This window comes from Coffea eugenioides, chromosome 8 (assembly GCF_003713205.1).
Source record: "Coffea eugenioides isolate CCC68of chromosome 8, Ceug_1.0, whole genome shotgun sequence".
In the NCBI taxonomy this organism is placed as follows: Eukaryota; Viridiplantae; Streptophyta; class Magnoliopsida; order Gentianales; family Rubiaceae; genus Coffea; species Coffea eugenioides.
In genome coordinates, this window is record NC_040042.1 from 3013667 (window position 1) to 3029871 (window position 16205).

Genomic DNA, 16205 nt, shown 5'->3' on the forward strand with positions numbered 1-16205 from the left:
CAAATTTGTAGAAATCATTCCAAGATTTCAATTCCCATTCCAGTGAACCAAACACCATTTATGGGGTTCATTCCATTCCCCGAATCCGATACCCTCTTACCAAACGCCCCCTAAGTCATCCTCTATGACTTTGCTTTTCTTTATTCCTTCAAGTGAATTGAATTTTCCCAAATTCTTGGGGACGATGGCCTCAACTATTACCGCAATTTTACATGGGTTCTTTTTATCTGGTATGAACTAATTTCTTTACTCTAGTCAAGGAACAACGGAGGCTTTGATTCGCTTAAAAATTGTGAGATTAATTTAATTTTATCTTTTTCTTTTATTTATTGGTATTCGCATATTTCTTGACTACAGTACTTATGATTATTTAATTAATTGATTGTCTTGAATTCGGATAATTAGTTAACTTGATAATCTATTGTCAATTAGGGCATTAAATCCGTAATTGTTTAATTGTCTTGAAATAGTGACAACTGGCATGATTAGATTTGTGTCAGGGGAATACGCGGGCTAATTTAAAATAACCCTGATAGTGCGTTGTTTGGTTAGAATAGGACTCCTCTAATACGTAAGGTAATTGGAAAATTAAATCTTATGGGTGTATCTATGATTATTTCTTAATTAGAGCAGTGATTAACGGGCGTACCTTAATCACCGACACAGTAAGGAGGGGTTGACTGTCATCGCTTGTTTGGCAGTTATATTATAACCCATTTATTAGTAAATAATTGAAATTGGCTTTGCATCGATGATCAATTAGGTGAGTCATTGCTGAAGTTATTTCTTGGCTAGATCCTTAGTTATCATTCATTTGATTTTAGTAAATTGTTATTTAATTTTTAGTAGTTTCTTAGATTTTATTTGAATTTCTTTTATTATCAGCTTTTGCACAAAAACACCCCCTTGTTACTGTGAATTTGAAAAGAAACAGTTACTCCCAATTCCTATGGATTCGACCCTGCTTTCCACTATTTACAAATATTAACTTTAGTTGAGCAGGTTTTATTATTGCACAGGCTGACAACTTGTCATCATCCCTTGCATGAAATCTGGATACATGCTGTTTAGTATCTCCGGTCCATCCACCCCAAGATTCGTGACCATCACTTTAACAAGGGTTATGCAGACTTCATGCAATTCAAGTGAGTATTCATCTAAAGTGAATATCGTTCAGACGAATGCAAATCTAGCACACCACTGTAGGTATATATAGAGTTACAAACCTCCTAATATTGATACTTCATCCAGGAAACACTCACTTGAATTGCATGAAGTCTTGGGAATCTTTGGACCAGCCTAGTAGGCTAGTACTTACACTACCAAAATATAAGAAAGGAAATTAACTAAGGACCAGAGTTCGACAGCCGACCATAACATAAAAATGCAAACAGATCAATAACATGCAGCTAGAAACTTCCATGAAGGCATATAGGTAATTCATTAAGCTTGGTTTAGGATGAAGATTAAAAAGAAAAAAAACAGTAATACCGCAAGTGAAAATGTGCTCATTCTTTCACATGTTTATCCTCATGTGATCCAGTAAGCTTTTGCCATCAAGTTTGCTGCTTAGATACAGTCTGAGAAGGCCCTCAGTTTCTATTGTCTTGTATTGTGCGCCAATTTCTTTGACAAGATCTGCTAGAGGACCAACTTTTGCTGTGAAATTTGTTCCGTGAAATGCAGCAATTGAAAGTCTTTCTTTGGAAATCCACGACAGCTCTATGGTCAAATGCTGCTATATTCCCCATTGCTCATTCTCTGCACAAATCATTGAAGCACATCAACTCGATACCTGTAGATGCTCAGTAAGTAGGAATTTGGTTTTGGTGGTCATTACCTCCATAATATCACGGATATTGATGATGATTGCTCCAGGAATGGGTTTAATAGGCACCCATGTATTGCTTTTCTTGATTTGCAGGCCTTGAACACCATAGAAATGACCTAATAAGGTCAGTCCGGTTGCATCAGAGTGCGAAGTCAGGCCAATAACTTTGTCTGCTTGCTGGCAAGGTGGATAGTAATTCATTCTTATTCCTTGTATGCCATCTTGATAGATGCTGCATAATTTGTCTGGGTCTACACCAAGATTCGTCCCCATAAGTTTAAACAGGGTCATGCAAACCTTGTGCATTTGAAGTGAGCATTCATCCATGGTTGCTCTGACATCATCAGAAATTTGCAAATTAGCATTGTGATGAATTTTTCTTACGCAATTTTCAGGTTTTTGTCGCCTAAGTAAAGTAAAGTAATCCATGTAGCTTTCTAATGGAAGCTAAAGATGCTTCCTTTTAAAGAATCTTTGTTTTGCAATTGCGCGAAAAATAGAGGATAAATTCCCATGACGAATGGGAAATCCTGTAAGCAGAGGAGCTCAATGACTATCGTAAAAGAATTTAAGACCAGTGGCACATCTCACTATCATTTTAGTAAAGAATTTGTGTTGCTAATTACTAATTACCATGCCGCCATCACCAATTTTGATGACAAAAGTGATTCAATATAATCTCCCTAGAAAAATAGATATTTTAGCATTTGCATAGGATCATACTAAAAACACAGATGAAGAGAATTTGTATGTAACCTAAAGCAACTCTAAGACAAGAGGCAACAATCGGCAACTTTTGGATTGAAGAAAAAAAATGAACATAAAAAAGATGAGATTAGTAGGACGATTATTTGTTAGTTTTGAAGTACTTCGAAAGTGAAACCGAAACCAAAAACTTTATAGTAAAAAAGAATTAAAAACTAACAAAATTCTAACGGAGAAGAGAGGAAGAGTTTGACTAACCGTAGTTAGTAAGATAAGTGTGAGATTAATACCAATTCATTGACTAAGTACAGGATTTGTAAATATCGAACAACAGCTAGAAAGCAATCATTATAAAACAATCACTAGACTGTATCAGCCTAAAAGTTAAAGCTGTCATTTATTTAAGGACTAGGAGGATAACACCGCGCGATGCGCGGTGTAATTTTCAATCTTGACCATAAATGCCCAATTATTCAAATTCAGATATTACCCTGCAACCAGATTATTAGATGAAAAAGATTCAGGCTTCAATATGAATGTAGAAATTATGCAAATAAAATCTGAATCTTGAGTAATATATTCACCTCTACCAGATATCCTCTAGTCTTTCATAAACAAGAAAAAAAAGGAAAATGGAAAATTCACTGGATTTAAGTGGAAGTAGTCATAATATTTGAGTTCTAAAAGAAATATTCAAGAGTTCCAAATAATTCCCTTGAACTAGATAAAGCATTTGAGCTTAGTAATTAAATCAAAGGTTCCTTTCTACCCGACTTGAAACCAAGAAAATCAGAATGCTATCCACAGCCACAAGAATGTTCACGTTTAAAATCAAAAGTGCACACATAACCTTCAAAGGACCTACCAAATGCTCTTGACAAAGTTCTAATGCAACGATAGGAGGACAATTAACACTTGAAATTGCAGCATGCCGACTATTTCCTGCATTTGCCAACATGAGTGGCAGGATATCCGTCCTGTCTGTATGCCATCACCACCAAATACCCCAACAATAGTTTGCATAGTCCTGTAGTGTAAGAATAAATCATCATAACCAAAAGCATACATACAGTCAAGGTGCCAAAGCATGCCTTTTCATATCAGGTTAGAGCTTGTGGAGCAACTATTCAGTTGAATGCATAACAGTTAACTTTAGTCTCCTTGCATCAGGGGACAGAAGGTATTGACAGCAATTACCCTATAAAACGCCATCCCATTGAACTTGAAAATGTGTGCTCAACCATATGGGAATGGCATTGACAGATCACAACTTAATGCTCAAAAAAAGAAAGGACCAAAGAGACAGTCATTTTTTTTTTTTTTTGTCAACACAGGGGTGTCCGGGTCAAGACCCGAAGGCGGCTCGACTAATCCCCTGCGCCCAAGTACACCGCCACCCCAAGCGCACCAAAAAGACAGTCATTGATCTATAATTTAGAGGTACTATCAGGTTTTGAGGCTAGCTGCAGCCTAATTCTGCTGGAGTTTCTTTCTTCATACAAGAAATTCAGTTTACTAGTTCAAGAAATGAAAATATGTATGTTTAAGCAATTGGATAAGCAAATCCAACATTGACTGCAAAAATGCCAGAATAGAAGAGTTTGAGGAGTCATTCTTTCCAAAAATGATAGCTTATGGTAGTTAATACACGAAAAGTTAAGAGAATTGGTACCTTAGCAATGGAGATGTGACAACTAATTCAATCCTGTTCAAAAGCCCACTTGTATGTACATGCTTGCACAAATTATCAACCTGATACAGGAGCTAAAGATTGTCATACCCTATAGTTACCATTAAGGACTTTGTTCTAGATTGAAAAACAAAATAGAGGTAAGAGATTCAACTGTGCATCACAGGAAGTCAGCTATTTCCCACCTGTTGCCAGCCAAGTGGAGTAAGGTGTGCGTCGAAATATTCTGGAGACGTATATGCTTTATAGTTCTTATCCCCTTCCACATTATGGAATCCTTGAGCATGCCTCACCTAAGTTATTTCACAAAATAAAAACTTAAAAGAGTAGCTCCCAAAATGCTATACAGCATAAAAACTCTTGGCAACATTGTGCAGGCAACACAGATACATGTAAAAACTAGAGCTCCAACACTGGGAAGTCAACACATTTTTGTCTCTAGCTTTCCTGCTATACATTGATCATCCCAGAACAGAATGAGAAACTGCATTTTACAATCTAATAGGCATCAACTCATGAGCTTATCTTGGTGTAATTCTGTCTGGATGCATATAACCCATGCCCTCTATCAAATTAACAACATGCAGCAGTAAACGCATTGGGAAGTAATGTGGTGATAAAGAAAGCAAATCTCAGGGTTTATTGAAAACAAAATTCCTTAAATGCCTAAACTTCTAACATCTTACAACTTCATGAGGGAAACTTCTCCATCAAAACTTGGTAACAATCCAAAAAGAACTTGATGCTCAGAGAGTTGAGAAGCCATTCCCTTAGTAATCCGAACACGACGGCACCAATTCACCCTCAATGCATGACAGAGTAACATAGTCATTGACCAGCATAGTGAGTTTGTAATCTCTCCTCTCAAACTCAAGCTAGCAAAAACACAGAAGATCAAAAAGTCAGTAATGAGGTGAGATGACACTATGCATTTCACTTAACAGAGTTCAACTTTTAGAAGCATCCCAGTTGACAGTCTCACCACTTTCTGCACTCGCTCATTAGCAGTTGGAGTTCCTCCAAGGACGGATTCAGGAAGATATGGGCTACTACCGCACACTTCATTCATCACAATTATAGTAGTCTTGTCCCAGCGCACTGGAAGCCTGTATACATGATGAAATTAGTAATATGAATCATAATCCTTTGTTTCATCTTTATTTGGGGTTATGCATAAGATAAATTTAAAGGTCGAACAAATACTAAATGAAAAGTAGCCACTAACAGTAAATAACACCGTAACAATCACTAAAACAACTCTTCTTAAACGATAACATACAAATGGTCATCCAGATAGTTCTTTTCTGGATGACATAAGGTAGCTGAATGTATTAAATATTCAAATGTGATGGTCTAATCAGGATATGTGTGTGTATGTGTGCGCGCGCGCACGAGAGAGGGAGAGAGAGAGAAATTTGGAGAAGCATTCTTTTTCTTTTTTGTTTTTGGGAGGGGGGTAGGGGAATCACCACCGTGTAGCACCTCTATTAGCTTTGCCCAAAAATGTCAGCATGCTATGCATATAATGGATTCAGGATGCCAGAAATGCTGTGGAGTTTCACTAAAGTACCAGAACCAACTGCTTGCACTCATGTCCATGAGTCAGTTAACTGCATTTTTAAGAAGCTCAGGGGGCTTATTCTTCTGTTCTCCTGAGAAATTTCTGATGAAGACCATAGACATTAAACAATTTCAGGCTCGGTTAATCAGATGATTCTAACCAGATTCCTATATGAAGAAATGAAAACTAAATACCAAAGTTGAAAGCAGAGGACTGCCATTTAGAAGGATTGACATGTTTCCTTGAAGACGTCTCCCTTGGTGGTGTTGGCAAGAAGAAATATATTAGTCTTCTCATGAATTTAGACAACATGGATGGATTTGTTTTGCGTACAACATTCATATGGTGCACAATGGCATTCGAAGAATTAAAAAGGAGATTCTGCACAGGAATAAGATTTTTCAGCAGTTTTGCTCTCTAATTCTGCATCTAACACAACTTCTAAAATGGAGTTCTTTTATGCATCTGACCCTCAAGGCTAAGCTATTCGAATAGCCCAATGAACTTTATGAAATTAACAATCTCAAACCTGATAGTACCTTTAAATGGAAGCCATACTATCTAGTCAACATCTATGATCTTTCACTGGAAACAATTATTTTGATTAGTAAAGATTTCTTTATGACGATAGACCCTTGGAGTTGTATAACCAGAATTAATTCTTGAAATAACATGCCATTTAGTTCATGCAAAAATCTGTTTTTTTGCCAACAATTGGATGTCATAACAACACTAGCATTACCAGAACGTATTTATCACAAAATTGAAATAACAAGTCAAGACTGCAAAGAACCAATATTTTCAACTAGTACAAGAGGAAAGAAAAAACTTCATAAAATATACTGAAAACTCATATTGAGAAAGTCAAACCAGTAATAGAAGATCAAGAAACAGCAATAAAGAAATGACAAACACAAAAACTTACGTTTTGGACAGAGCATAAAAAATGCTCTGAGCTTCAGCTGTAACACCAATCCCAAATCTTTCAGCCACCAACTCACCTTTGCCTGATGAAAATGCCACTTATAAAATCAACCACAATTATCACAAAATAGTCCAAATCCACAACTTCGTCAGAAATTTTTAAAAAAATAATTCGAAATACCTAATAGCAGAGTCTTCTCTGGCTTGACGATTATTAGGATCAATAAAACATTTCTTGAGATCAAGAGGGTCTTCACCTTGACCCAAAAAAGTAAACTCCTTTAGTTTCTATTGTCGTTGCCCCCTCAAATACACATCTCAGCTAGCCTTGCCTCTAAAGCTTCTAATCCTGTAAAAAAGCAACTCTACTCACTTAAAGATGAGTGAAAAGCCAAAAGCAGAAAGGAAAAACTTCTGGTATATAGAATTTCGACAAAATGTCAAAAGCTCAGCGTTGCTCATCTAAAATGAACCCGAAATGAGCAAAAGGGACAGTAACATTCCAATTTTATATTTAAATTAAAGGAAAAAAAATGCAACGAGCAAATTGGGAAGAAGAAAAGGTTGAGCTTATTGGGCGAGGAAATAACCCATTTTTTAGAAACTTACCATATAGAGACGACCTTCAAAAGAGAAAACAGAACTTAGAAAATCCCATGAGGGTGGTGGAGGAAATTTTCAAAATCTGTACCTGCAACATTACAACATCATAAAAGAAAAAAATTAGACAACAAAACTCGTAAATAATAGGGGGGAAAAGAACCAGAAGGCTGAAGAGGCTTTGGAAGAAAGAAGAGAAGAAGCAGGAAGAGGTTTTTTTTTTTTTTTAAGAGGTTTTTTTTTTTTTTTAAGAAAAGAACCGAAACAAAGCAGGGATCATTATCACAAGCACCTGATCCTCGGGATAGAACAGAAAGAAACAGTGGGCGAAATGTACGGCTGCTGAGCACAAAGTCACTTCGCCCACCTTCTCCAACACCACATTACCAATACAACCTCCAGAAAATAGCAAAACAAAAAAATTCAATAAAAGGGCAACCGTAAAAAAGAGAAGCGAAGTGTTAAAATGGTAATATCAACGGGGCTAGGAGCCCAACGACTGCATTAGCAAATGACCGCTTCACCGGTTCAGGAGCAGCCACAAGGAGAAAATAGCCTGTGCAAAAATTGTACGACAAATACACAACCACATGAAAGTCAAATGGCAAGGAAGAAAGAGAAAGAGGAAGCAAAGAAAAGTCACAATCTCTCATCAGAGGAATTGTACGGTACAGTACAGAAATAGAGCTCCGATGGGAAGGTGAAGAAAGAAGAAGCTCTCTGCCAAAGCCAGCCAACAACCGACTACCAAAAAACAACTACTCCGCTGTTTTTTTACCAAAAAAAAAAAAATGGGACAGCATGTGGAAGGTGAGTAATATATTATCACCACTATGACTCTGTTTGTCAGTTCCATCAGGCAAGCAAAACACAACCCATCTACGTTGAGCAGGCATTGAGCACGTGCAGGACTACAACTTTTCCACCCATCACAAAGCGACACATCAGCAAACGACACACCCTTTGGCAACTTTCCTAAGCACTTAGTCTACTTTAGGTTGATAAGAATGTCAAGGACGAGCAACTAAATAAAGGCCCATAAAGTCATTTCACAAATACCGCAGCATCATTCACTTGTACACTCTGCTAAACCAACTGGCATATCAAAATTCAAATGACTTAATTAACCCTCCAAAAGCAGATAAAATTTTGTGAACAGTACCCTTTACGACTGCTTCTTATTTTTGTACAGGATTCATATTCATATGGACCATTTGGGCCCCTGAATTGGTTAAATCTATCATTTGACCTTGAGCTATGGATTACCGCCAAACGTTGAGATGCAGGCAGTCACAACTTTAGGATACTGATCAAAAGGGAATGGTGACCAAATTCTTGTAATAAAACTCAGCGAATTAGGAATAGAGTAGAGTGGGTTCTATAACTGAGGTACTAATCGCGATGCACAAAAAAAAGTTCAAATAATAGTAGCAATTTTTTTTTTTTCGAAACGATACTTGATTATATTACTTCCAAAACATGTACAAGTGCGAGCAAAGACTCGAGATAACTTTACACACAGTGTGTTTAACACTGAGGAAACAAAAGTTCCTCATCAATTGTGATGCCTAAGGCATATAGACTAATCTTAGAACCTTTGCTTCTATAGTAGCATGATGCCGACAATAATAACCTTTGCTTCTAGAAAAGGTTAATTTTTGGTAACATGCACAGATGCCTATGTCCATGCACTTCCAAAGTTATATCAAGTTGTGAAATCACAAAATTTTTGCCAGTTCTTCTCATGGAGAGAATACTTCGGCGTTACTTTCCCACAATCTTTCTTTGATCCTACCATTTGTAAGCATAATTTAGCTCTCCATAGATGCTTATAACCACCAATGCTTTTGGCACATTCTACATGTATGCTTATTTCAAAAAAAAAAAATATATATATATATATATAATTAATTTTTTTTACAATAGGTTATTGTATGGAGAATCATGTTAGAGGCTTAGAGCGCGTATGTTTTTTTAGAAATCTATTATTACTATGCTTTTTTATTTAGGAAATTATTATATTTAAAATCATGGTTGAGTAAAAGAGGGAATTTGGCTAGTTTAAATACTAACTTCAGAGGGCATTTTTAATATAACATTAAATGATAATTGTGCACTTAAATTAGCATTGAACTTTAACCCTTGATTTAGCATTGTACTTTTATTGCTCAGGTGGATGAGTATTATTTGAATTAAGACTCAATTCTCACCTTTTACACCCCCAAAGTGCAAATTGCAAAAGCATAGTATTGAGTTTGTGACACATTTTGTAGAAATTATATATTGTTGAATCAAATATACTGGCCTACACATCAATGTTACACATCAGTGTTCTTTTTCCCACTCAATGTATCAATTCCCCTAATAAAATCCAGAGGCATAATATAGATGCTGGCATTCCCCAAATTTGATAAAATCAACAGAACAAAATTTGGTATAATTTAGGTCAAAAAAATGCAACTTATTTTTGAAAACAAAAAAAGGGATAATTTCATAAACCTCCTTTGAGGTTTTTGATAATTTCACTTCGCTCTCCCCAATTTTAGAAAATTACACTAACCTTCCTCGGTTCAATAAAATGATTACAATACCCTCTACTTAATAGATAATTTACCACATGTGAGATACAAAAACCAAATCAAAAGTATAACAAAATATAAAAACCTGCAATAACTCGTCATCATCCCCAACCCTACTTTAATTAAAAGTTGTTTCTTTTCTCTTTCCCTCCATTTTTTTTACCTCTTATGATTCTCTCCTTCCTACCTATAACCCCACAGTCTCTTCTACCCATCAACTACACCACCATGCAAACCTACCCGAAGTGTTTATTTCTTGTCTTTTTCTCTCTTTCTATGGTACTTAATTATCAGCCCTCTTGTTTATTTCTTCTTGTATTATAATTTGCATATGTTAAAGAATCAAAATTTCCAAAATTACAAATCAAGGGAGCAAATGAAAATTTCATGGTCAAATTAGATGGAGATGATGAAAATGGTTGTGATAGAGAGGAAAAAAAATGAAATTAATTAGCTATGGTTGGAAGAGAAAAAGGGATGACTCTGGGTTATACCATTATGTCTGTTACGCACTAGAATCTAATATCTTCATTTAGTTTCACTGTTGTTTTATTTACAAGTATTGGTGGTGGTTTGTCATAAAGAATAGTTTCTTTGTTCCTAGTGCCATTGGAGTATGGGGGTTGCTCTTGGCATAGACATCAATAGTGGCTGGTCAGGTCTTCTATTTGAGGAAGGTGATATGTGATAGGTATTGGGTTCATAATTTGAGGTGTGAGATTAGCCAATAGACAAAATATAGTATTAACTTGGGTCGGGAAACTTTTGAGGGTATTTTAGTTGGTGGTGGTGGTGGTTATGGTGTATTTGTAAGTGATTTGGGTAGTGTTTTGGATTTTGATGATGCCGAAATTGATAGAATTTGGGGATTAAGTTAGAGTGCGATTTTGGTAAAATTTGGGATTTTAGTGATACCAAAATTAATAGAATTTGGGAATTAAATTGGAGTTTGCTTGAACGGTTGATGAGACTTTGGGTTTGGGTTTACAATTATTGTGAAAGCATAGCAAATTTGGATAAAAATGTTTGTTACTTTTTTTTGGTTATATTGATCACTAAACCTTTTTTTCACTTTCTTTTGATGTTATGATATTGCATAAGGGTATTTAAGGATACTTAAGTATAATTCTAGTCGAATGGGTCTATAATGTTATTTAAATAGTAAAAGCAAGGGAGGTTAGTGTAATTTTCTAAAAATATATATGCAATATAAATATTACTATTTTTCAATTAAAAAAGATAAAAATTATATTAACATACCTTGAAATTTCAACCTATTTTCTTAAAAGTAAATTGAGCTGTACGTTTTTTCACAGAAATAAATTCATTTATGGTTGAATTAGTGCTAAATTTTTCAGCAATTTCCTTTTTTATATATGTAGTTAGGCAATCATGTAAGAAATTATCTTCCATCTTATTTTGGATCTTTGTTTTGATTATTTTCATAATTAAAAATGCTCGTTCTCTAGTTGTAATTGATACAGGAAGATTGAGAGCAAGTCTAATTAATTGAGCTGAGTTGTATGTTTGTATGTAGCCCAATAAAGTAATTAATTTTGTTTTAGCCCTTTGATAATTAGAAATTGGATCTTTTTATTATAACATATCGAATTGGATCAATTCAATATGAATTATCAAATTATATGCTTAATTTTTGAATGTTTAATAATTAGCACGATAAAAAATAAATAGCATTTTTGAAGAAAAATTAATTCAAAGGTGCCTAATTCACACATATATAAACTCTCATAGTATAAACTAAAATTGTAAAAAATTAGGGGAAAGCAACTATGTTTTACATATATATTTATATAATGTGAATTACAAATTTTCAAAACTTAAGGGGTCATGGCCTCCCTCAACTCCGTTGGCTCCATCATTGGTCAACTTTGTTTTCCCTTATTTATTTCTCGTGCATAAACTCAGGATAGATGTATCTCGGTGGATCAAAGAAGCATCTCTTAGGTCATATTTAGCGGAGTTGTAGGCATATTTTAAGACAATAAAGATGTCAGAACCGCGTTGATTTTCTTTTAAGGCAATATTCTAAGGAATTAGTCAACAAATCACTACGACTATTTAGTTCATATCTTATTTTGTTTTAAAATTTAAAATTTTTTATTTTGATACTAGAAAAGAAAATGTTACATAATAAAAAAAAACAGCATAATGTGTATGCATAGACTTTTAGACGCAAAGAAGATGACTGAACAATTGCATTTTAACTGCAAGTTATTACTATTGCTTTCTGGGCAGATAAAAATGGAGGGGCATCAACCCCAAGAAAATAAATAAATAAACAAATAAAATGCGTACAACGTTATTTAGTTGAATAAGCATTGAATATCTACTACTATTATCTACAACGTTATTTAGGGGAGGACTTCAAGCTGAGGTTAAAGTATCTATACTTTCCGCTGCACCACATGTTCCTGGAAAACTCATAGCTGGCTTCCATTTGATTCAGAACTGTCATTTTTGCTTTGAGGTGAGGTCTTGAGTTGCTTTGAACTGGAAAACTTGGTCAGACAGCATTGTTTTATTCCTTCCCTTGTTAAATAATTCGACATCATTGCTCTTGCACGATGCTTCGACATCATTGCTCTTGTAGTCCTTCCTCTAAATTTAAAAAACACAGAGGCATGTTTATACCAATATTTTGGTCAGACACCGTATTGGAGTGGTTTGTTCCTAAAGTTTCGTTGATATTCCATCCGTTTTTATTACAAGGGGCAACCAAAAAAAAAAGAGCAGAAATTAGTTCCATACAAGGAGTAGGAGGTTATAGATGTCGGCAGGAGGATCAGAAGACCCTGTTGTAGTTTTATTTCTTCGTTAATGAAATCAATAATGTCCAGTCCAACCGCGTTTTAACTTTATTCCTTCCCCTTGTAAAGAACCCACAGTTGAAAGAAGGTCTTGACGACTGAGCACCCCACCAATTGCAGAGTCTTCTTAATGGCTTCCATGATTTTGTATTGTAGCAGGCATGGTTTAAAGTCACGGTCGCGGTCGCGGGCGCGGCCCGGAACGTTCCACATCGGTCTCGGCATATCGGTCGCGGTCTCGATGAGACATAAATTTTAAAGTATTTAATATTCTAAAAATTGTTAATAATATAAAAAAGTAGGCTAAATAAAAATAATTAAAAAATAGCAAAAGAAATGGCCAAGTCAATCCGTCGCGGTGTGACTCGGCTGATTTCTCGTCTTGACTCGGTATAACTCGGAGTAACTCGGTATGACTCGGCCGAGTCAATCCGTCGCGGTGACGACTCGGCCGATTTCTCGGCGAGTCAAGTATTTCGGTATCATTTTGTCACGGTATCGTATCGGTAGGGGCCGAGACTTCGAACCATGGTAGCAGGTAAAGCAGCTTCTTCTTTCAGACCAATTTTATTGAAATGGATTCCTAACAAAATTTTAGGAATGGGTTCAAAAAATTAATGAAGTATTGGAAAAGCACTTTAGCACGATAAACCTGGAAGCTAAACATGAATTGGAAACAAAATTTAGTTAAAAGATAAGTTTCCATATGAAAGTATATTGTGACTCTTAAGAAAAAGAAGGTAAGAGACAAAAAATGACGGATGCGAAGTGTAGCAAGTTGTAATAAATCAAAAAATGACAAAAAAATTGAAATTAAATGAAGGTAAGAGACTCATTTCTTTTCAATAACAATACAAAAGGATGCCAAACATCTCGGATGTTGGAAATTTTATTTTTTATTATTTTTTTCAACATTAAGAATAGCACTATTCTATAAAGTAAAGCATCTCTGCTCCAATATTTGAATTAGTCTATGTCTAGATAATATATCTGAACATAAAATAGGTATTTACATAGTTTTTGTGTATGTTTTACTGTGGATACCGAGATGCAACTGTCATTATGTAATTAGGATTAAAGTTTACATGTAGTTTTGTTTGGATTGTAATTTTCTAGAGTTTTTGTAGAAAAATGTACTGTAATGATTTGATATATGTGAGGTAAAAAAGTGATTGAAAAATATGTTCACGGAAACTATAGCCATTTTTTGTTGGAAAATTGCTTTCCAAACAAGGCCAGTCCTCTGAAATCATTTACAATAATTGAAAAATAAAGTTAGTTTCCAAACTAATATTTAGTTTTAGGTCATATAAAAATTTATTAGACATATTATGCCAGTTTTTAGATTTATAAGACATTTTATTTTTCAATTCCCAATCAAAAGATATATTATATTATCAAATAATAGTTGATACACAAGTAATGAGACTAAAAAATTCAAGTGATACTCATTGGATTCCCTCTACTAATTGATTGTTTTGAGATATCACACTTTAGGGATAAGTTTGGCACGAATATCACCAAAATAAATAATTGTAATGTGCAACACAAAGGGAGAGGGATGTGTTAGCTAGGTGGCACGGGGAGGCCTCCCGTTTACACTTAAAAAAAAAAAAAAAAAAAAAAGTAATGTGCAACACACGTACTCTTGTACTAGTGTAGAGAAAAATGCTAGACTTTTGGTTCCTTTGCCCTGGAGTCCGGACTAGGGTTTAGATCTTTTTGTAATGGATGATGCTCCTTTATATTTATCCGACCGAAGGACCACATGTGCACAGTGCTTCCATGATTTTGTATTGTGCCAGGTAAGGCAGCTTCGTCTTTCACAATCATGTTTCTTGCTTTAGTTTCTTCTAATTGGTTAATTCTTTCTTTTTCTGTTTGACGCGGTTTTTCTTTTTGATAAATACTGCACCATATAGCATCGAAGTTCATCAGCTTATGAATCTATAACCTCCTCTTCCTTCTTCCTTTCAAGATACTACCAAGTGGACTGTCCTATAAACCAGAAGCCTCCTTCCCCAACATTCTTAAGTTAGAAAGAAATACTGAAAATGGCAGAAACAGTTCTCTCTTTTGTGCTGCGTCAACTCTCAACTCTTCTGCGCGACGAGGGACGACTATTGGGAGGGCTTCAGCAAGAGGTTCAATTCATCATGGATGAGTTGGGGCACATGAGAGCTTTCCTGAAAGAGGCAGAAGCAAAAGAAGAAGACGCTCAACCCAGGCTCCAAGAATGGATCAAGCAAGTGCGAGAGGCTGCTTATGACACTGAAGACATTCTTGATGAATTTGTAGCTCGCTTTGCTCGGCATCACGCAACAGGATTCTACGGCTCTGTTCGGAGAATTTTCTGCTCCATCAAGAATTTGAGAGCTGGTCATCGAGTTGCTAGCGAAATACAAAGCATCAAGTCCAGAATCAAAAGTATTTCTGAAGGTCATCAAAGATACCAATCCGAATATGGTATCTCTGCCCCAGCGTCCAACTCACTTCCTGCTGTGAACAACACAACATGGCGCTATAGCAGGGATGATGCGCTGCTTGTGGAAGAAGCTAAATTAGTTGGCATTGACCAGCCCAAGAAACCATCGAGTTGCTAGCGAAATACAAAGCATCAAGTCCAGAATCAAAAGTATTTCTGAAGGTCATCAAAGATACCAATCCGAATATGGTATCTCTGCCCCAGCGTCCAACTCACTTCCTGCTGTGAACAACACAACATGGCGCTATAGCAGGGATGATGCGCTGCTTGTGGAAGAAGCTAAATTAGTTGGCATTGACCAGCCCAAGAAGCATCTAATTTCTCAGCTCCTCGAAGGGGATGATTACCAACTGAAAGCTGTTTCAGTGGTTGGTATGGGAGGACTTGGCAAAACTACCCTGGTGAAAAAAGTCCATGAGGATCCTGAAGTTAGAAGGCATTTCCCAGTTCGTGCTTGGGTAACTGTCTCTCAAACATGCGACTTTCGGGAACTCCTGAAAGACTTGATTCGGCAGTTACACGAGGAAGGGATGAAACCAGTCCCACAATCGATCGAGTCTATGACTACCACTGAGCTGAAAAAATTTATCAAGGATTTTCTTCAACAAGCTGGAAGGTATGCAATTGTTTTTGATGATGTGTGGGATGTGGAATTTTGGAATACCATCAAATTTGCACTGCCGGAGAGTAGCCACGGCAACCGTGTCATGCTAACAACTCGACAAGCTGACGTAGCCTCTGCCTCTTGTACAGAATCTCTAGGTTATATCCACAGAATGGAGCCACTGTCCTTTGAAGATTCGTGGACCCTGTTTTGTAACAAGATCTTTAAGGGAAATAGTTGCCCTGGCCATTTGATGGATGTTGCCAAAGGTATATTGGATAAATGTGAGGGCTTGCCCCTTGCAATCCTTGCAACCAGTGGGCTTTTGGCTTTGAAAGATGTAAACAGAGGAATGGGAGATGGTTCGACGCAGTCTTGGAGGTGAATTTGAAGGCACT

The 16205-nt window shown here is 36.1% G+C and overlaps 1 protein-coding gene and 1 pseudogene across 1 annotated transcript; one reads left to right on the plus strand and one right to left on the minus strand.

Annotated features, from left to right (window-relative positions):
* Window positions 1-1416: 1416 nt before the first annotated feature.
* Window positions 1417-7999, minus strand: LOC113781095 (annotated as a pseudogene).
* A 6773-nt stretch (window positions 8000-14772) lies between these two features.
* Window positions 14773-16192, plus strand: LOC113779502 (putative disease resistance protein At1g50180). The gene is made up of 2 exons (XM_027325087.1): window positions 14773-15313; window positions 15408-16192. The coding sequence occupies exons 1-2, from the start codon at window positions 14773-14775 to the stop codon at window positions 16190-16192; spliced, it is 1326 nt and encodes a 441-aa protein (XP_027180888.1).
* The last annotated feature ends 13 nt before the right edge of the window (window positions 16193-16205 follow it).